The 21873-nt window shown below is 35.6% G+C and overlaps 1 protein-coding gene across 1 annotated transcript; it reads left to right on the top strand.

Moving 5' to 3' along the window:
* Positions 1-204: 204 nt before the first annotated feature.
* Positions 205-18622, top strand: CCDC172 (coiled-coil domain containing 172). Its single transcript, XM_062496869.1, has 8 exons — positions 205-283; positions 466-551; positions 3738-3854; positions 5263-5428; positions 7424-7525; positions 8230-8332; positions 17649-17736; positions 18590-18622. The coding sequence occupies exons 1-8, from the start codon at positions 205-207 to the stop codon at positions 18620-18622; spliced, it is 774 nt and encodes a 257-aa protein (XP_062352853.1).
* The last annotated feature ends 3251 nt before the right edge of the window (positions 18623-21873 follow it).

Here is a 21873-nt window from a genome sequence, read left to right as displayed (position 1 = left end):
TCGAGTTTTGCTCTCGCCGCTGTTTCTGCCGTGTTTCTCACCCCCCTCCCTGTCCCGGTGTCCCCTCGGCCGTGTCCCCAGGCCTGTCCCAAGCCCAGGGAGGCCGAGGCCTGAGGGCAGAGCTGTGGGGATCCTGTGGGGATCCTCCAGGAGCCCTCACAGGAGCACGGCCCACAGAGCCCACGGGCTCCACCAGCACCAGGAATGAACCTCAACGCTTTGTTCCAGCAAATAGAATTCACAGAGAAGCAGGCGAGGGAGAAGAGGAATTTCATCCAGCAAGGTCAGCCCCATGGCGCCATCCTGAGGGGCTTCCCCATTCCCAGAGGATGAGTCCTGAGGGGACTCGTGCCAGGGAAGCCTTGGCAGAGCCAGCATGGCTGGTTCTTGCCACCTACACATTTCTGTAAGGTTGTAACGTTTGCAAACTGAGCACCCTTACAGGTGGTTGTCGTTGTCTTGCAGCTAAATGCAACATAAATAGAAGTTGTGAAAAGATTAACCAAATAAGAGAAGAGCTGAGCGCTGCAAAAATTAACCTGGCAACCAAGGTGAGCAGGCATATTTATAGTGTATATAATAATGAAATACATTGTTTACAAATATAAGACCTATTCTTTCAGGAATACATCCATAATCATTTTTGAGGAGCGTGCTTCACCTGCAGAGTAGCACAGCCTGGAGGAGACCTGCACTGTGCCTTTCTGTATTAAAAGTGTGTCTGTCACCATCTTTTCTCCCACGTATCTCACCCTTAGGGCTGGTCCTTGGCTGTGTTCAGGGCAGGCTGACTTTTGGGGCCAGGTGTGAGATATTCTGCTTCAACAGCCCTGCAACTTGTTACAACACTTTCCTCCAGGGTACAGAAGCCATCCCATGGTTGCCCCAATGCCATTTATTGATGCCCTTTCACAGAAAATATGTGGAAAAATTCCCTGTGTTTATTTCACAAGATCTTGAGTCACAGACTGAAGATCTTTCTGTGAGCTTACAGTTAAGGCTTACCAATCCCTAAGTGTTTTTCTAGGGAGGCCAAAGACAGAGGAAAGTTTCTGAATCTATTTAGTGATTTTTTTTCCTTTACTCTTTCCATTTAATCAAACTGTAGATGTATTTTCAGATCCAGCTACCAGTTTTGCAGAGTTTTTCACCAATAACACCTGCGGTTACAAATTATTTAAAAATCCATTTGCTTGTGTCTGAAAATTAAGTCTAAATACCCTCCCCTGTGCTCTTAAGTATCTGTGCTGACAGAATGCGTGTTCACAACAGGAAAGCATGGAGAGCCTCCTTTGAAGTCAGAACTGTTGGATCCTATCACTTAAATAAACAACTTCAAGAACCTTTGGGAGATTGCCTCATCTAGTTGTGAAAATAAATGGGGGATGACTTTCCTCCTTCCTAAAACAGTCTCTTCTGCCTTTTGTAAAGGACTATTAGATAGATAGATAGATAGATAGATAGATAGATAGATAGATAGATAGATGAGAAGGGATCAGAACAGAACTCATTTACAAATATTTACTGGTTGCAACTTGAGACTATAATCACGTAGGCAGTTATGCTCACATTTTTGCATGCCACAATCTCAGAGCCCAAAGGTACTTTAGAATAGTAATTTATTTATCCAACACAGATTATATCTGGATGTTGCTTGTTAGTAGAAGTCCTCAGTAGTCTTACTCATAAGTTTATTTACGAACATCACAATTTTATGTTTATACTACTGATTTGTTATTGATGCATTGTGATTTATAATCAAGGTTTATGTGGTAGGTACAGAAGGTCCCGAGAGTAGAGCCATTATTGTAAATGACTAATGGGAAGAGCTGAAGAACTATTACTAATTAAATTTTATGTGCTTTACTGACCAGTATTAATAATATTCTCACTGATGTCCACAAAAATACATTTTACTTGCTGGTCGAGTCTGACAATTCGTTTATAGATAGGAAATGATACAGAAAAGTAGTGGAATAGAAAAATGCATTTCAATCAGACTGTATTTAGGTTTAAAGGTTATATAGTTACTGACATTATTTAAAGCAATTTATTTTTTACTGCAGGAATTAGGTTTACATATGTCTGCAATAATTCATGTAACTCAAATAATATTAAATAACACTGTTCAGCTAATGCTGTTCAATTTATCCCACACCAAATAGCTGCAGTTCTTTATAAGCACACATATCCAACCACATGCATGCCCAGCAGCTGATGCCTGACCAAGATGATCAGACTGAGTTCAGAAGTTTTTTGACATCTCTTTCTCAGACACTGCCTGTGGTCAATCAAAGAGTCCTAGGCAATGCAATTTTTCCCTCTCTTCAGTAAAACCAGGTAGTATGTAATTAGAATCCAAATCGCAGCATTTTGCTGTTTATATCTCAATGACTTCTTAAAAAAATTTGGTTTCAAATGCATAGCTGAATTTGGCATCTTACAGATGGTGAAACTACACTGAAACTAGTTATGTACAGTACTACAAATACAGTGGTGTAAGACACCTGCTCTCTTTGAATTAATATGTAAAATAAATTCTGAGCCAAGCATGACTTGCACTCTTAGCACACTGTACATACCAGGGATGAGGAAAAAATTCAGTCCTTTCCAACTCTCACATTCTAGTCTTTGGGCATTTCATTCCACTAACCTATTTTGATCAGATGCACTTCATCTGTGCCCTCTCCACAACCATGTGCATTATTTAACTTTAAAATATTTTTGTTTTTACCACTGTAATACTCTTTACACTGTAGTAAACTCTTAATTGATCTTTTCTGCTTCTGCACACACAAACACTTGTATCAGCCTGACTGCTCAATTTAATTCCTGATACCTACCCTGTGCTTTTACTGTCTGTGAGCAAATCTAACTTTACTTTCCCTATTCATTGCTCTGAGTCAAGAGAACATGACAGTCCATCAAATAAATGATTCTCCTCCTTTAAGCCTCTACAACACTTGGCTGTTTCCTACTTGTTATTGTTATAGTTTATCCCACCATGTATCTGCACTTAGGTTAGATGATGAAACAGCAGAAGTGCTAGAAAAATGAGAAGTCTTCAGCAAATTTTGAAAATGCAGTGGTTGAGCACCATAGCCTCCTATCAGAAAAACTAATGGTTAAAATTAATAAAACTCTAAATAAACCTGTGTGCAAAATCAAAGTTTAGGTCTTGGGGGACTTATGATCAGACTGTCAATAACCAGTGGGTTAATTCCCATTACTCTTACTCAGCTAAAAAATTCCTCAAACTGTGCTCAGGAAAGTATCCTGCTCTCCTCTGCATATTCCATAGTAGCATTGCAGAGTGGATGACATGTACAGCCATTCAGCCAAAACCAGGATGCTGGACCCCTGTCCCCCTGACTTCATTCTGCTATTATTGTCTCATTTTTTCGTGATGAGCTTTCCACAATGAGAGGCAGGATGGTGGATTGTGTTGGTAAAGGATCCCATGTGGTCAGTATTTTTCCTGGAAAAAACTTCTCCTAAACCTAGCTGATTTTAAAATGCCATTTTAGACAGAGCACCACTAAATGAGTCTTTCAAAGAAAGGAGACTTTTCAGAAACTTAGCAGTATACTGAAAGGTTACTGAGGGGAAAAAAAATAAAGTTGTTATGCTTTTGTTAGTCCAGCAGTTCTGCCAGCTTTTTTAAACTGAACCAAGACCCCTGTGAACAATTTTAGAGTACAATAACCTTACTTTGTAATTTTTTTTCCTTTTGGAAGGTTGAGCATCTGTCTGTAAAGCAGTTCAATATGGAAATTCTGAAGAAACGTGAAAACAGCTTAGAAAAACAAAAAGCTGAACTTATTAACCAAAGAACCAGTCTTCTTAACATCATGGTATGTTTCCAGTGGGATATTCACACAGATCCTTTCTGTTGCACAGAAAAAATAATCTTTAAAATTTGAAAATCCAGAAAAACTAATGTTTTAAATCAGGAATTTTTTTGTTTTTTATTTTAGTATATGTAACAATGTAAACATGGATAAATTCTCACATTTAATTTAAATCACCATCTTAGGTAGTATATGCTGCATTTTATAGCCAAAGCTTATTCTATTTTTTATCACCAAGCTGATTCTTGACTTCATTTTCTAATGTTTGCTGTTGTATGACTGAACTCCAATTCTGACAGATTATTTCCTTTGTAAAAGTAAGCTAGGGAAGCCTCGCCTTAAATTGGATTGCCTCATCCACAGTCAAAAATATTGAAAAGGATCAAAGGAAAACCCCAGGGAGGCTCACACCACATTTTAGCAAATGTGGACAGTTTAGCAATCCTGACATGGCACACAATCTCTTTGATGCCAGACACACCTCACCACCTCTTCAAAGGTGGCTACTTACAAGAAGTTTTCCAGTTCTCTCAGATGCTAACCTGAATATTGCCTTCCTCTTACTTTGTTGAGGCTTCTTGGATCTGTTCATATGAAGAAATGTAGTCTTTTCTGCATATGTATTTGCCTTTTAAATCAGCAGAGCTAGATTTTAAACATTCAGTACAGATCACTAGTATTAAACCTAAATGTTTAGGCAGATATCTTTTTAACTAAATCATATTTCTGTATCACCCAAAGGATTCCCAATATATGTGTGAAGTTTGATATATAAGTTTTCTTTTCTTTTTTTTCCCCTGTATATAGGGGTAATTTAATTTTATTTAATTTAGCAATCAATTAAGAATTCTCATAAGGAATTTAATATGGTCATACTCATTTGAATATCTTTTTCTCCCAGAAAATTTAACTGTGATTTTCTATCAACAGTAGCATTCCTGGTAGTTATAAAGGGAGTTAAAGTATGTCTGTATTCTGCGGAGGGTTAAACAACACTTATTTAGGTAAATAAAAAGCTTAAAAAAAGAAGAAAAACAAATCTGCCATACTATTCTAGTGACTTTAAACAGAATTTTCTAATTACAGTATGAGAGTTGACCTGAAAATCTGCTGGTTCAAGTCTATAACAATGTAGTGATTTTTAAATGCTCTGTTATCAAGAATAAACACTTATTTTTGCAGAAAAAAAAAATTAAAATAACAGGCATAATGATAGAACTGTGGATTACTTTCTTATTCTTATAGAAAAATAAATATTTACTTTACTTTTACATTTATTTTTTGCTTATTTATTTACTTTCCTGCCACAAATTTAAAGATAAAAAGCAACAGCGTGTCTCAGTCTGCTTAAGTTAACAAAGACTTTCATTTTTTTCACCTAAACATCCAGTCTTCCCTTTCTTTTCTTCAGGCAGATGCAGAGAGAAAAATTACTGAAGAGAAAGATAATTTTACCAGAGAAGTAACAGAGTTCAACAATGAATACGGACTAACAAGTAATAGAGATCTTCTTATTAAAAAGAAAGTCAAGACTGAAATAAATTACTTGGAGAATGAGGCAGCTATGTTGAAAAATGGTAAGTCTTATATTAAACCAGTTTATCTTGGATTAACACAAATCAATGAAATATAACTTTGCAAACCAGGAATTTTCATTTCATTCCCCACTGTCCAGAGCTTCCTTTTAGCACTGAACTGAAAGAGTGTTTTCTGACACACCAAGAATAATTCAAGGCTTTTCTGTTTCCTACCCTCTTCAACCTTTCTGATGTGAGAAGAAGCCAAGCTGAAGAGGCAGCTCCCAGTGTCTAATTCAGCCAGCACAGAGCTCACAGTCATACACAGTGCCTGAATTAGGTTTAGAATCACCTGTGGTTGAGCTCTGCACATATCCTTAGCTTCAAAAGAATTGTGTACACAGACGTCCCGTAGGTTTGGTCCTTTAGTGCCACAGTGCAGCTTGATTTTCAGTTAAGGTACAGACTATGAGAGCTCTCAGAGCACAGGGTCACACTGCAGTGCAGTCCTTCTGCAAGGAAATCAGGGTCGTCATGGACCACAGGCTGAACATGAGTCAACGACATCAGAATGCCAGCACCACGCTGAGACACAAACAGAATTCTGACCTCTAACACATGAAAATAATTCCTCACTTTATTTGGGGCAGTTAAGCTCTGAGTTGGAGTGCTGTACATCTCATTTTGATCTTAAACTTAAAAAAAAAAAAAAAAAAAAAAAAAAAAAAAAAAAAAAAAAAAAAAGCGTTGACCGGCTGGAGAGAATCTACATAAGACCAGTGAGAGTGATCAGAGTTCTGGAGCACATGAGAAGGAAGAAAATGAAAGGCTTGTGACTATTTAGACTATTAAGGAAAAGACTGATGAAAGACAGTTATCAGACTTCAAATTGTTTAAGTATCCTGTAGAAAGGAAATTAATAAATTCTCTATACCTATAGTGAACTGAATAAAAAGTAGTAAGTGTAAAGTACAATAAGGGAAAGTCAGCTTAGGAATCTTTCTAAGAACAGAAACTTGGACAACTGAAGCTCTCTGCCTTAGAGTATTCCATTACCATAGGAATTAGGAGTGTGCATATTAAGGTTTTTCACCTTAAAAAAAAAAAGTTAAACCAGCATTTTTCAGAAACAAGGGGTACAGCTGATCCTGCCTTCAGGAGAAGAATGCAGTAGGTGACCCCTTAAAGTCCATTCCAGCCTCATGATCTGTCAAGTGACAGCACTTTCAATTCCCCAGATCTCCTGTAAGGTTGCTGAGAAAGGACTGTACACTGGAGTTTGCACTAGGTAACACCTTTCTTGTTTCCTGTGGCTACAGTGCTAATCTACAACTGAAAAGTCTGTATTTGGTGTCAAGTGCTACCTTTAGCATTTAATTTTTACATATTCAGGCAGAGCTGGGCAATTAAAATATAGTAGTACCTGCAGGGTGACTGAAATTCTTCTCTAAATTCAGTTGTCATCTCAGTTCCATCCTTCAATTGTGCCTTTCTTGGGGCACAGTTTGTCTTTTTGTTTGCTACACTCCTGGGCACACTGACACTCTGAAGTGAAAAGTTTAAGCAATTCATAACAAGGAAATTATGTGAGGACCTCCAGTTGGTAGAAAAACAATCACAATTAATTCCAGATGCTGTCTTAATAGTAAGGTTCAAGTATATAACACAAAAAATACTAAGAAGGGTTTTGTTTTTTTTTTTCCTTTGTCCTGCTGAGAGGTGTCTGTTCTCCACCTATTCAATCAGTCATCTTCCTTTCTTTATAGCTGAATTGACTCTAAAGCAAAACATTCTTTTTATGCCCAGACAACAAAATATGTTGAACAGCTCAATAATGTTAAAAAAATAATTTTATTTCATTGCTATGAATACATTATATAACATATAATTTCCTGTGAACTGTATTATATATTAATTATTTTAGTTTATTTTGGTTTTATATTTAAGGTTCTTTTGACTAGCTGAAGATTGGTAGAAGTAGTTAAGAATATTTAAGATTGTAACATTAATGCTAAAACTGCAATGCATTTTAATTTAAAACATATTTTTTCTTAGAAATTGAGTCAATGGAACATAAAAATGTTCAGTTAAATGCACTCCAGCTGCAGAAGAATGAATTAAAGCAGAATTTATTTACTCTCCAAAGTGAGCTCAAAGGTGTGCCTGATAACTCTTTCTTGTGATAATTATTTCTGGCTTGACAAATGCTTTTGAAAAGTGTTTTCTGCCAATTTTCTTTTCTCAAGCAAAATGAATCATAATAATAATATTTTAATTTATTTTTACAATATGCAATACATCATTTTTAAACATGATTATAACAAATATTATGGATTTCAATGAGATTCAGTTGAAATATCATTGATACCGAGGCCCAGAGTTCTGCTGAATCATGAGTTGTAAATATGAAAGAAAGTTTTGTTTTTGCTGGCAAGTCATACACTTAAATGTAGAATTTAATGTTTCAAAGAACTTAAAATCAACATAAGTATTGCTCAAAATCTTCTGTGTCAAAGACAATCACAGGAATAGGGAATATTTTGAAATCTGAATTAAAATAATGTAAATGAGTACTTTAGTACCTTTTTTAACCAATATCTAAGTAACATATCACAGTAAGAGCTAAGAAAAGCAGTAAATATGGTCCTAAATTGTTTGGGAAAAGGAGAAAAATTTTCTAGATTGCAATATGTGATTACAATAATAATAATAAAATAATTCATTTTCTTTATTTAGATGCCTTTACCCTTCAAAGAGTTCAATGAAGAAATATTAGAAAATATAAATTTAGAATATGTAGAAGGTCTTTGAATATGGATCATTAATATATATTTATAGGGCAATTCTGATTTCATGTTTAGACCTTGAGAAAGTAATCAAGGAGGCTGAAACAATGACAAAAGATCTAGAAGCAGAAAAATTTCAAGTGACTGAAAAACCTCAGACTGATCCTGAATGTTTAAGGTAAAACCCTCATGTTAATTAATTCTTAACTTAATTTCAGGATTATAACTGCCGTTTAGTCCTGGTAGCAACGACTATTTTACCTTTCATGTACAATATTCCTTTTGTGTACAATATTCCTCCTGAAATCAGAAGAACAAGAAATCAGAGTTTATTAGCCAACCCGAAGTTCTGTTGTTGATTACAGCATTTCACCCTCACATACATACTCCAATGAACCCAAAACTGCAAGTGTTTGCAGAGATGTCAGTCAAACACAGGGGGAGAACAAACTGCTGCTGCTGGGGTAGATGTTCAGCTCCTGAGGTCTTGTGAAAACAGTGGTGGTGCACAGTGTGATGAACTACCCAGTGCTAAACTGATCTCTGCTGCCTGGCTGTGCAGAGTCCATTGCAATGGACTGGAGTGACCACTGGAACCTCCTTGGGCACCTGGGACCTGTATTGGAGCTATTAAATGCAGATTTGTTTTCTCTATGATCTCTGCTACGACTTCTAGCTTGCCTCCTAATGTTCATAGCTCATTTTGAACAAAACTTTGAAGACTTAACCAAGACAGAAGACCTTAACAGAGAAAATTTCTTCTCAGGAACCAAGTGGTAACAATTCATTTCTTAAGTGAAACATCAGGTTTTCACTTCACAGAAAATAATGTAATTTTTTTTTAAAAAATCTCTAAATGCTGAAAGCCTCATCTCACAGAACTGACTGCCTTTTTCCTATTTTATGATGGTCCAGATGAAAGTGCCTATGAATATTTAGAAATATTTAATAGACAGTGCAAAGGAACTCCTCCTTATGAAGCTAGCCCAAAAGATTCTCTAACAGAAATTAAGGAAAACACAACTTATATTGCCATCACAGGGTTTTTTTCCTATATATCCCTAAGCTTTTGACAAAAATAAATAAATATCGTGGGGATTTTTTTTAAAACTGAAAACTTTCAATGGAAAGTTATAACTTTGCAGAGAACCCTGAGCACTTTTCTGAAAGATGGTTTGGTAATGACCCATATTTTGCTGAATATCAGTTTTTGAAAGAAAATGATATATCAGCCCTATTACTAACTCTCTTCAACTTTTGCATGGTGTTGAGACATGGCCAAAATCCCCTCAGCATAAAAATTAATTAGCTCACAATCCTGCATACAGTAGCAAAAAATTTGCATTCAACACATACATAGAAGACACAGTGTAAATAATAATAACAGTAACGATTCTCCAGGACAGCACGTTATAATTCACTTCTTTACATTATTCATTCAATCATGATATATTGGGGTTGGTGATACATGAGGCTGCCAGCTTCCTTCCAACTAACATACTTCCCTTGGAATAGTTTACTGCCATGATGCTACTGAATACCCAAATTTGTGTAATTAGTTTTCTGTAATAGGTTGCCTACGTGGAAGGTACAGAAGTAGTCAACATTATCATATTTTTAATCCCCAGCTCTGCCACTGAGATCCTGGGGATCAATCAAATCCGTGTGTGTGTGACTTTCTACGCAGTGAAATTAACCCACAGCTCTGCAGATCAGCACTTTGGTTTTCTCTGGGTGGAAAACTGGATAAAACACACTAAATTCTATTAACTGCTAAATTGCCAAGTGTCATTTACAACCAAAGCAAGAAGGATGATGAGATTTTCTTATTTCATGAAATGCTTCCTTTTATGGTCAAGATAAGCTAACTTTATTTGATAATTTCATGTAGTGCAAAATATAAAGTGCTCCTATGCTATTACCACTATCACAAAATGCAAGCCCTTCTTGAAGTCTAGTAATATACTGAATACATTTTCTTAAAATTGAAACTTTTTTTTCATTTCAGATACTGGAAAAAAATTTAGAACAAATTTGCCTAAATCATATTTTTATCTTGCACTTGCTTTTGATCAGAAAACTCAATGCTTCACAGAGAGAGATAGCCCTGGAAAAGTTAACTCAGATGCCAGAAGCAACAGAGCTGTGCTACTGTATTTCCATGTCAGCACTAATAGATTCTGCTTTTCAGTGGAACCAAGGAGACAGTCCTCCTTTGTCTACCTCCTCCATGTCACTGCTGGGCTCTTTAGAACCACCCCAAACTTTACCAGACTCATACAACTCCAGCAGTTGTTTGAGTTTTTCTCGATTTAGCAAAGCTTACTCATCACTTCTTGGTTTGGGTTATTGAATTAAGAGAATGAAAGGGGATTCAAAGTATTACACTGTAAATAGTGCAGCATATAAAAAATAGTCCCCTGGAAGGTGTCTGATCACTTTCTGGTACCTCTGTATCATCAAGAGGATAGAGCCAGGATCTGCACAGTGCTGCACAGTAAGAAAACAAAAGGCAAAAAGCAGAAGTTGAAATAAGAGGATTTAGAGTGAATTTAAGGAAAAAGCATTATGAGGAGCATCTCTGAGCTTGCATAGTTTTCATCCTTGAAGATTCTCATATACACAAGTATATGAGTGTATCTTAACAGCAGTCAATTTTGGTCATGTTAAAATCCATGTGATTGAACCTTCTATGTCTAAGAAATAACCCTTTTTAGCCTAACAAGATCCATTTTTTTTATCCTCATACAGAGTTTATTGCAATAATAGAATTCTAATTTTCACTGGAAATAATTTTTATGACACATAAAGATGATAATATTTTGACACACGTGATGTGGGTCAGAAATACATACTTTTTTCTATGAAATAATCACAAAATCTGATTTTATTTTTTACAGAGCTGGAAACCACACCACTCTAAGTGGCAAAAATACATTTTATTTTGATGCTTCCTTAGAACAAACATGAGACAGTCAGCATCAATAACCTGATATATGTTGCTCCCAGATCACCCTGCAAGTCTGTTACTGTATCACATCCCTAGTCCCAGTTTAAAAATCAATATCAAAAGTAGCTGGCAAGGCAAGAATCTTCATTGCAATTAAGTATATATCTAAAACTAAATTGCGTTTCAGCTGAAGAGCGTAGCCAGCTAATTCAAATTACAGCAATTCATCTTTGATCTGAGAAAAATGCCCCATACCACGTCTGCAGTTTCATAAAATTTCTCTCAAATCCATCAAAGAATTGCAAAGGGTCGTGAGAAGCACACACCAGTAATTCCAGCAGCTGTTGGGGCTGCTGATAGAGGCTTGCCCTGATACACACTGGAGGCAGAAAAAAGCCAACCAGAATTGAGATGTTAAGCACAGATGCAGTTAGCAGGCACCTTGAAAAATTCAAGTCTCATGATACAGGTGCATAATTCTGAGAAATTTTTAAGAAAGGGGTGGGGGGGGGTTCTGGTGGGGATTTTTTTGGTGTTTTTTGTTTGTTTGTTTGGGGGTTTTTTGTTTGTTGTTGTTGTTATTGTTTTGGGTAATTTTTTTGCCTTTTCCCCCCAAAGAGAGCTGCAATTAAGATCAAAAGCCTTGTTTTAATCATCTGTTCTGCCAATGCCATCCTCAAGCACAAAATAGCAGGAAAGAACTTTGGCATCAGCTCTCTGGAGTCCTATTTCCCTGGCAGGTAGCAAGTAACATCACTTAAGTGGAACAATGCAGGAGTCAAACAGAGACTAACTGATACCAGTAAATTCCTAGCTATGGCATTTCAGTTATATTCATTGTAATTACTATATTAATTATTTATCATATTTCACATTTTAATTTTAAATTTTTGTATTGCCTTAAGTAAAACAGCCTAGAAAAGATTTTAGTTTAGGTTCCTTTAGACTGAAACCAGAGCATTTCTTCCCAAAAATAGATATTTTTCAACCTATTTAAAAGGTATAATAAGGATAAAACGTTTCTTTGGAACCTGAATTTCTCTTCTACTTCAGAAAAGAAGTAGCAGAAAGGAAATGCATGAAATCTGCTTATTTTGTAAATAGTTCACAGCTTTGTAAAAGGGTCTAATCCTAAAAAATACAGTATTCCTTCCTATTCTTCATAATCCAGGAAAAAAACAAACTCCATTATCAAAATGGGGAAGGAAAAGGCAATTTTTTTCTTTCATACAAATTATACAGGAAATATATTCCTTAGAGCTCAACAAATTGTTCATGCAAACAACAAACTGCCTAAGCCCCGTGCATGCTTCTGGTGGGTTAAACCTTTTTTTACAATTTAATTTGATGTTAAATTTTATAATCAGAAAATATCAGTCTCTGGAGTAATATATGTGGTTCAAAATGACTTTTTCAATGGCAATCTCCTCATTGATTTTTTGAGCTTTTCTTTTTAATAGCAGTGCCTAGTGGAGCTATTATAGGTTGAATTATGTTAAAATAGCTTTCCATTATGAATTGCAGTATAGATTTACAAAAAGTAGATCAAATCTGACTAATGATGCCTTTCTTTGATAAGACAACAGATAGGTTAGACAAAGAAAATTCCAGTGCCATCTATCTATACATTAATAAAGCATTTGATGTTATCCCACATGGAAAACTACCAGTTAACCTAGGGAAGAGATATTTTAAAAAGTAAGTAAAGAAATTAGTAATGTAACAACAGTCATAGGTCTGCAATTTAAAATTCTGGGACTCGAGGGTAACAACAGTCACAGTCGGTCTGGCTTAATGTTTTAATTAATGACTTTAGAATAGAAGGTATTTCAAGACAAAATTATCTTAAACTCTACACCTTGTAGAAGAATCACTAAAACGAGGAGGAATAGAATTATATACAGTGTAAGTTTATCTACATGTACATAATTAGAGACTTCAATAAAAGGTACCTGGAAGCAGAGAGGTGTGTGCATGCTATGCGCACAAAATACAGATATAAATATCAAAAGAAAATATAGCTGTGGACAAGATAAAAGAAAGAGTTATTTCCATAAAAATACCAGAAGGGTGTAAGAATACTTTGCACAAATATCTCACCTACTTGTCAAAAAAGATTCATTCAGTGTGGAAGATGAGCAGAGCATGGAGAGCCCATAAAGCAGAATGAAAGAAGAACAATTCTAAATCCTTTTTATCTCTGAGTATATTATACACATGAAGAAAGCAGTACATAATGGAGATACTAATTTCAGCAATAGAGTAACCATATTAATATTCCCAGATTAAGATCTAATTTTCTCTGTCCAATAGAAAAATCAAGATAATTGACCTGGAAGAACCATTAGACCGCTATTTACTTCCCCTGCCTTTCAAGAGGAATCTTATTGACCCCTAGAAAGACATTTCATTTCACATCTCACATACATGCTTATGTATTTTTTCTTTCCTATGTAGCCAATTCTTACAGCTCCAAGGAAAAATAGTCCACAAAAGGAAATCTTATCCTAGATGTGCAGTTTAATTTAGTGTCCCTTAACTTTCCATGTTTATTCACATGTTATTATATGTTCCTTAAATACGTCTCGTGATGTTTCATGTATTTGGAAAATACCACCACACTTTTCAACACCTCTAACTGTTCTTATCAATAGTTGCCTTAACAGCATTCACAAAATGCAAGCTTTAATCAATGATAACTATGTATTTTACATTTAACATTTTATCCAGGACAGCAAAAGCAGAAAAATTCTTATTTTACCAAAGGTAGATCAATTTATTTTAATTTACATTTAATTTCCATTGTTATGTTGTCTAGCACCTTCTTTGTGTTCATCTTTCATCTTCTTGCTAGATTTTATTATTAGTATTAGATTACTTGCTTAATTTTATTATCCTTCTGCTCCACTTTTTATTTAATTGTGTAACTCAAATACTTGACTTTATATTTTGGGATACTGAATTCCATTTAGGACTTGTTTTCCCTCTTCCTCAATCAATTGATAATAGTCTGAAATTTATTGACTTCTTCAACTGTGTCAATAGCATATTCTGTTTAGTAGTGTCAGCAAATTGTAAATACCACCAAAATCTTGCTCTCACTGTAGAAACATACACATTAATTTAATCCCAGTGTTGAACTGACAGAGAATTACCTCAGTGTCTTACCTCTACTTGAGCTTGAGACAATAGACTAAAGTATTCAATACTTTTCTTCAGTCTCGGTAAAGTCTTAAAACACTGATAAATGTATCACCTGATGTTCATGATGAAATCCCAGAATAACAAGATATGTACTCTCAAGTTATATATAACCTCTTAAGGAATTTCATTTTGTACCATGAATTCTATGCCCTGAATATCAATGTCAAGGAATTCTGTTTTATAAAATACCACAATGTTTTCCCTCAAATTTATGATTAAAGAATGAATTGGTGGTCATAAACAAGGCCGAGACAAAAAGGAGAACACAGAAAAAAATTTGTACTACTGTCAGCAAAACATAACTAAGAGATAGTCTGCTTCTCCTGCAACTCCAACAATTAGGTAGGGTCTTTCAGCCTCACTAGAAAAAAAAAATAATTAAAAAACACACTCTAAAATTACGTATTAACCCTACCTTCTACAAAAATGATTTCTCCTTCAGGACCTCTTTAATTAAAGTTGTTCTTGGAATGCAAGTTTTGGATACTAAAGTCTTGATCCAGTAAGTTGAATCTGTGGATGATTTGCAGAGAGGCCTGTTTGAAAATAACATCATTTTCTTCATAGTTCAATTTATAATACCAGCATGTATTGATTTCAAATTATTTTTCCTCTTTGCCATGTGCATATAGAGCTGAAATTCAAGAAGAATGTGTATCAACCACAAATGCCATTGACGTTTAATAGCTGGGCTCATTTCAGAGCTGCAAAATCGATCATCTTCAGTGATCTCCTTCTTCATCTCTGTCACTTCTAACATCCAAGACTAATGGAAAATGGGCCATTGATAGCAGAGTTCAGTCTAGGACAAGATAGCATCCAAAAATGCAGATGCTGTTGTCCCACCTACATGATTTAAGACTAGGTTTTGCTATTGCAAATATGGCATTTCAGCTCCAGCTGTTCATAAGAGCCTGTGATACTGTAACTTGCCAAGACACTGTTAGTCCAGTGCATAGATTTATTTTAAAGCCATATTTTATTGTCAGCAAGGAGAACAAAATGCTAAAAATAAAACAAAGCCAAAGGACATGGGGAGCCAAATGGTAATATAATTTTTCAGATTATTTTTCCTAAGAGATCTGCCTTTTTTCGTAGTCCTAAAAAGGGTATAATTGTCAAATTAATCCTTGTTCTAGCAAAAGTTACATCTTTTTCCATTTTCAAAGGTGACAGAAAACCTGCCTTCCATCTAGACAGTATAGCTTCATGAATAATTGGTTTGCACATTCAATCTGATAGTGGAAAGATGAATATGAATATCCTGCTTATCTTAAATGTAAAATGAAAAAACTAAATCTGCTTTCAGGTTAAACATTTCTTTTTTTAATAGTTCCATTGTCTCACATTCCTTCTGGTAGAACTTCATCATTTATTCAGTAACTCAGGCGTCTCCAATGCATTAATTTTGTAGTCTGTAACCTAACAGACAGCTCTTGTTTTGTGAGTATAATATTCCTGGCACATACTGTAATTATCTAGCTTCTAAATAAGAAAGAAGGAAGACCTGAAAGCAGAATCAATTGATTAATGTAAGAATTAAACACCACATTTGAATGAATGTCTTGTATCACCACTACCTGATGCTATGTAAGGAATTGTGCTGTCACTACATTTAAAAGTTTTATAAAATATCTGAAATAAAATTTTAAAATTCACACACAAAATTTTAGTTTCAAAGCACGACATCAACAGAAATTAATTCACAATCCCAAGACACAAATAAGCAACTCCTACTGCTTATCTTCTCCTTGTTCTACCCCTAAAGTAAACCTAGCATGGACTGGTATCATTCTTAGCCAAGATATAGCAAAAAGGCTGTGCATCAGTTTTAAAGTGTGAAACACAATGGGAGAGCATTTTCACTGAGACCAACAGACTCTGTCTTTTCCTAGAGTAAATTAAACAAAGTAGTGCTTTTGTTTGTCTCAAGCAAATTAAGGTTCTGATACCACGCTAGCAGAAAACACAGAGAGAAAAAAATGCAGAGACAAAGCAACGAAGTTAAGCAGATTTAATCAAGATCACAGGCTGATCCTAGACCTTGAGGTGAACTTCTCTCAATGAAATGGACTGAAAACTAACCATGTACTATAGTGCAGTGAAAAATTCATGTCTTGCAACGTAGTTCAAAATTCCCTTGTCCATTTTTTGTAAGCATTATGAGAGATATTTCTGAAAAAGGGACATTTGCCCCTTTATAATGCAAGCACATAGAGCTTATCCTTTTTCCATACTGATGGTAAGATATTTGTGTTTTCCACAGGAACAACAAAATTAATTTCCAGTTCAGCCTTAGTCTGTTATTCTAAAGCTGCACAGTGACTAGGATATTCTCTATTTAAACATATACCTTTTAATAAGGCCATTTTCTGTGTAGAAAAACAACTGTCTTTGCACTAGGACAGCTAAAGAGGTACAGCACTCTATAATAAGGTCAAATAATTTTTTGCCTATTATAGCATATAAAAGCAAAAGGAGTTGCTACCTTCTGTTTCAACTTCAAAAGAAACAAGGTCCTGCTTTAATACATTGGTTTAGCTATTTAATGACAAACAGAATATTTTCAGTCTGTTTGCATGTTCCAGAACATTCAAATTGTTTCCTGAAACTGTATTAAGGGTAAACAACTTTATCTTTGTCATTATGCTTTTCTTCTGACAGCCATGAAAAGACCCAGTATAATCTCATCACCTTGTATTTATGAGACTACTGAAAGTTCTGCCATAGATTTCTCTGGGCCTACCAAGTATTAATTTAAACCACTACAGTCACTGATGTGCAGAGTTGAGGTATCTCCTTTTAGCAGGACTAAGCAGGATCTTTTGAATATCTCTATTAAAGTAAATCCTTATTGTAAAAAAGTTGAATAACTCCTGGCCGAGAGCATTGGGAAACAGTAAGTGCTGAGGAACAGTGGGAGCAGTGGGGAGAGAAGAGGAACAAAAGCTGTGGAGCCTGTGGAAAGGTATGGAGCAATGCTGGCACAGGGGCAGGCAGAGCACCCACCTCATCCAGCATTCTGTCTCCAGCAGAGGCTACAAGAAGATACCCAACAAAGATAAGAACAGTAACATATGGTACTTTCTAAGTTTCACCATTCCAATTCACATGTTTAAATAAGGAAAATGATGACTAATGAGGCCATATATCTTTCACAGTTTATGTAAACAGCAAAGTACAGAAATTTGTCTAAGTAGCAAACTTAAACCCTGACCAGGAAAAGAGATCAATGAGGCTTTTCTCACACAAGTCAAATTGAGAACTGGGACCAAAGCTGAAAGAATAGTTACCCAGAAACAGTTCTCTGACCTGAACATTTATTTGTTTTTGGACACAGACTTAAGAAAGAATTGGAAAAATGCAGAGATGATAATTGGGAAAGCCTCTGTGAGACTCTTCGAACTGAAATTGAAATTCTGCAAATGGTATGCCATTTTCTATATTTTAAGTGTTTGATAATTTTAGTTTTTAGGTGTCCGTTAGGATGACTAATAGTGGTTTTAGATAAGCAGTTTTTTATACTATGCACATGCTTAAACATGCTCTTGTTGCAGACACACTCCAATATTCATGTGTTTCATCTTATTTCCAAATGTCCAGGAATATAGTAGAATATAATTCTTTCTACAGAAAAGGAAAGTACAACAAAGGAATTAAAGATATGCTTTTAGCACAAGAAAGATGTGCTGAGGGGACTTATATAAACGTTAGTTTATTGAAAGCTGCAAAATATTGTGAATTTAGGAGCTAAATTAACCTTTGCCTCCAGCTGCCAGTTAAATAGAAGATGGGAGTATGGAGAAATAAGACGATAATAACATCCTTTCATCTAGAATTTTGTTTTGTCCACTCACAAATTCCTTACAAAAACTTACTAAAACATGTTTTTCCCTAAATGTCAATCCTAACTTCAAATTTCTTTGTCACAATACAGACTGTGTCACAACACAAAGAGAAAAAATATTTTGAAGTCCCTTTTGGGAAACAAAGAGGTTTTAAAGGTTCATTTTAGAGCCCCTAATTGAGCTGTATGAAGACACAGCTGCCACTACCATCAAGCAGAATGACAGTCCTGAGAAATTTGCATTACTCACTCTCATAATCAGTTTCAAGTTTCTGTTGAAGTAATGTGACTTACTTATACTTTGGGTTTTTGGTATTTTTTTTCAGAAAAAAAAAAAAACAAAACAGGTCAATGCTTAAAAACTTTATCTGGAAAAAAACCACAAAACTATACTCTTAATATTTAATTTTATACAATTCCATTCTCTTTTCCAGAATTTATCACAAAAGAAGTCTTCAGGGAAGTGAATAGTATGTAGCATGTAATCTGGAATGTCATAGAAGCCAGTCGGAGAATTTTTTAATCGTTTTGCTCAAGTTCTATCAGATTTGCTTCTATTTTCTGTTTGATTAATTGACAGTTTGTATCTGCCTTTACTTTTCACCAAAATAAAATTTGATTATTTTTAACTGAGGGGAGGTTTGTGTTTTATCTTCACATTCAATAGCTGTCCCTGTCTCTGTAGGTTCATCTTTGTGGCCCATGGATCACAGCACCTGGTAACTACACACAAGGCTCAGTTCCTACATTACTAGCTCTATTCTTTATGTACTATTTTTCAAATGAATGGTCTCCTATTTTTAAAGGTAGTGACATGGTCTTATTTGAGAGGAAGACCGCTATTACCATCAATAACTCCTAACAGGACCTGTGACCATTTCATTTATTCCTTAACAATGCATTTCTGTAATGAACTCCCTGAAATAGCTCAGATCCAGCAGCACAGCTTGACAGTCCAGAAAAGTCTGCAAATCTACTGAGCTCTAGGTGCCTCCAGTAGTGGTAAGCCAGTCTGTTACTTAGCACTTGCCTTCTGATAACACACACAAAAAAACCCTCCTCTCCCTCTCCCACAACCCACAAAACAGTGGGTGCTATCTTCAGCACTTGAAAGCAAATATAAAAGCTTATGCTACATAAAAAGTCTACATTTCTAGAGTACTGGTGCAGAATTCTGGTTGAATCAGAATCCCTATTCACTCCAGCACAAAGGATATATAACTGAAGCGACAGCTCCCAGCCCTGCAGTGGGAACTGACTTTATCATTCAGCTGCTTACAGTAAAACCATGGAAGAGCATTCACTCTGCTCTGCCTCAATCCACTCTGTGGCCATGGTCTCATCATATCTTACTGCATGTGCAAATATTTCTCCACACTTCGTGCCTGGGTGTGGGATGGATAATTGCTCTTCCCCGGTTTTTCTACACCCTGAACCCTCCAAGCTACAGTGAGAATCGGTCACACATAAAGCTGCAGAAGATGTTTTATTAAGAAGGGAAGGAATAAATCACTTTTGGAAGCTGACCAAATTCTGCCTTAGATGGAGAAAGTTTTTGCTCTTGGGACACAGCTGCAGTTTGAAGTTTGGCAAGGTTTGATCTGCAGGACTGGTATCAAAGAGTCTTCTGATCCACTGGGCTAGCTAGCATAATTCCAAGTGGTTGGAATTGTCATTCTTAATAACCAGTGTTATTGGAGCTGACATCCTTATAAGACTTTTTTTTTCCCCCTCTTCTCCAAGAGATCCTCTAAGGATTGCTTGATTTTAAACAACTTAGCCCCATAAACTTCTATGGGACCATCTGATTTTTAAAGTTAGGCAACTGCTGCTTGTGGGTTTTGATCAAATCCAAAATAATAGTTACATATCAAAACATCTACAGTCAGCTAAAGCAGGGCTAATTCAGAGTTTAATTGATGAAACATAAATCTGGGATTTGCTAGAATGGCTGAATTTATCTTGATAATTTTATTAATTTAAGAGAACTTGCTTGTTAGGAACCTAACCTCTTGTTAGGTTAAGTGTATTTGGCAGTCAACAAGGAAAGCATTCTTTTTAAACTTTGTTTGTCTACTTCTAGTTGCTTTTATTTACAATTGAATTTCTTTTGAAATGGTCTCATATTTATACAGCTCTTTGGTTCATATAGATTAAAGATAGACCATAAACCAGAACTCACTGGCTTACCTGAAATATGTATTTGAAATTTTGGTCTAAGAGGAATAAGCAATAGCATCCAATACCTACCAATTAATACTATAGAATAATGTACCTGTTTCACCTGAAAAAATATACCTGTGGAAAAAAAATATGGTAAGCTCCTTTCAGAGACTTCAGATTCCAGCAAACCAGTTGAAAGTTTAGTTTCGTCTGTGTGCATTTTTTATGTTGGGGGTGTGTGCATGAAAGTCTGACTTCTTGAATTCTACTGTAGTAGAATTACAGCATAAATATAGCAACATTTGTAATAACCCAAATGGCTAAAGCTTTCAGAATCAATATAAGAAAAAAACCCAAGAATAAAGATCACCAAAAAAAAAAAAAAGTGAAACAGAAATCAATACAAATCCTATTGGGCTAAATAAATCCCTCAACAGCTCTGGAAAAACGTATGCCAGACTAACCCAGTCATTGCAGAGTATATGTAAGACATACTAATTTTTCCAAGTATAAAAATATATTTGTCACCATTGCCTTAGAAGTAATGTAATTTTGGACAAATACTGTACTTCTGCTTTTAAGACTCAAACTAAAAATTTGTGTTCTGTGGCTTTTACTTTTTAATTCTTAAACTGACTATGAGTAATCTTTTAAATAATGAATGCAAAATAACTAAATCTTTTGTTATGCTTAATAAATAAAAAAAAATTGCCAGGTTGCCATGAAAACACACAGACTTTTGAATAAGTGAATTCTTTCAGAGACGGCATAATAAAAATACCTTTTAAAGTGCAGGTTGTATATTATATGGATGCAATTGTCCCTTTATATGACCAAAAGAAAGACAAATTACAGAGAAAGAAATACTTGAAAAAGTTAGTAAGAAAGAGGAAGGTAGTACAAGCAAAATATTATTATTCTAGAGGTGGGGGAAAGGCATTAGGAAAACTAGCTAAGCTTCTATGTTGGACCTTGGAACAGCTGCTTAAAATCAACAGATTAAAAGTCTCTCATTTGTGCAGAGAGACAGAGAAATACTTTAGATTACTACATTTACCTATTAAGAGCTTTGACAAGCATCAAGTCCTACCTCCTTCACAAAGGGGATGTAAAGTGCAGTTTCACTCTGCTCCTGTGACCATGTACCTGAGACACATCCTGATTTTATCACCAAATCACAGCTCCCAGCCATGCTTTGTGAAAGGCCCCTCCCAGCCTAATGCAAAGGGAAATCCAGGATCCATTTGAAAAAATAGAACAGGACAATAATCAGTCCAGGCCGTAGATGTGAGATATCTTTGGAAAAAACACTGGACCTTCCAAAAGAATTTTCCAGCCAGGATGAATAAGGACCAAGCACAGAGCCCTAAAAAGGGATCTGTTGAACCCTGAATCTACAAGATCATGGCCTGAAGACTTTGGAAGTACAGGAAGGACCAGTCGGGAGCCAAAGAAACTGGGATACACAATGGCAAAGTCATGGTGAGAAGCCATGCTGAGGAGCAGAAGACCCAAGAAACTGCACTCCCAGCAAACCAGGACACAGAACACAAAC

The sequence above is a fragment of the Cinclus cinclus genome, chromosome 7 (genome assembly GCF_963662255.1).
Source record: "Cinclus cinclus chromosome 7, bCinCin1.1, whole genome shotgun sequence".
NCBI lineage: Eukaryota > Metazoa > Chordata > Aves > Passeriformes > Cinclidae > Cinclus > Cinclus cinclus.
The sequence above is the reverse complement of the archived record's forward strand: the minus strand, read 5'-3'. Positions and strand labels throughout refer to the sequence as shown.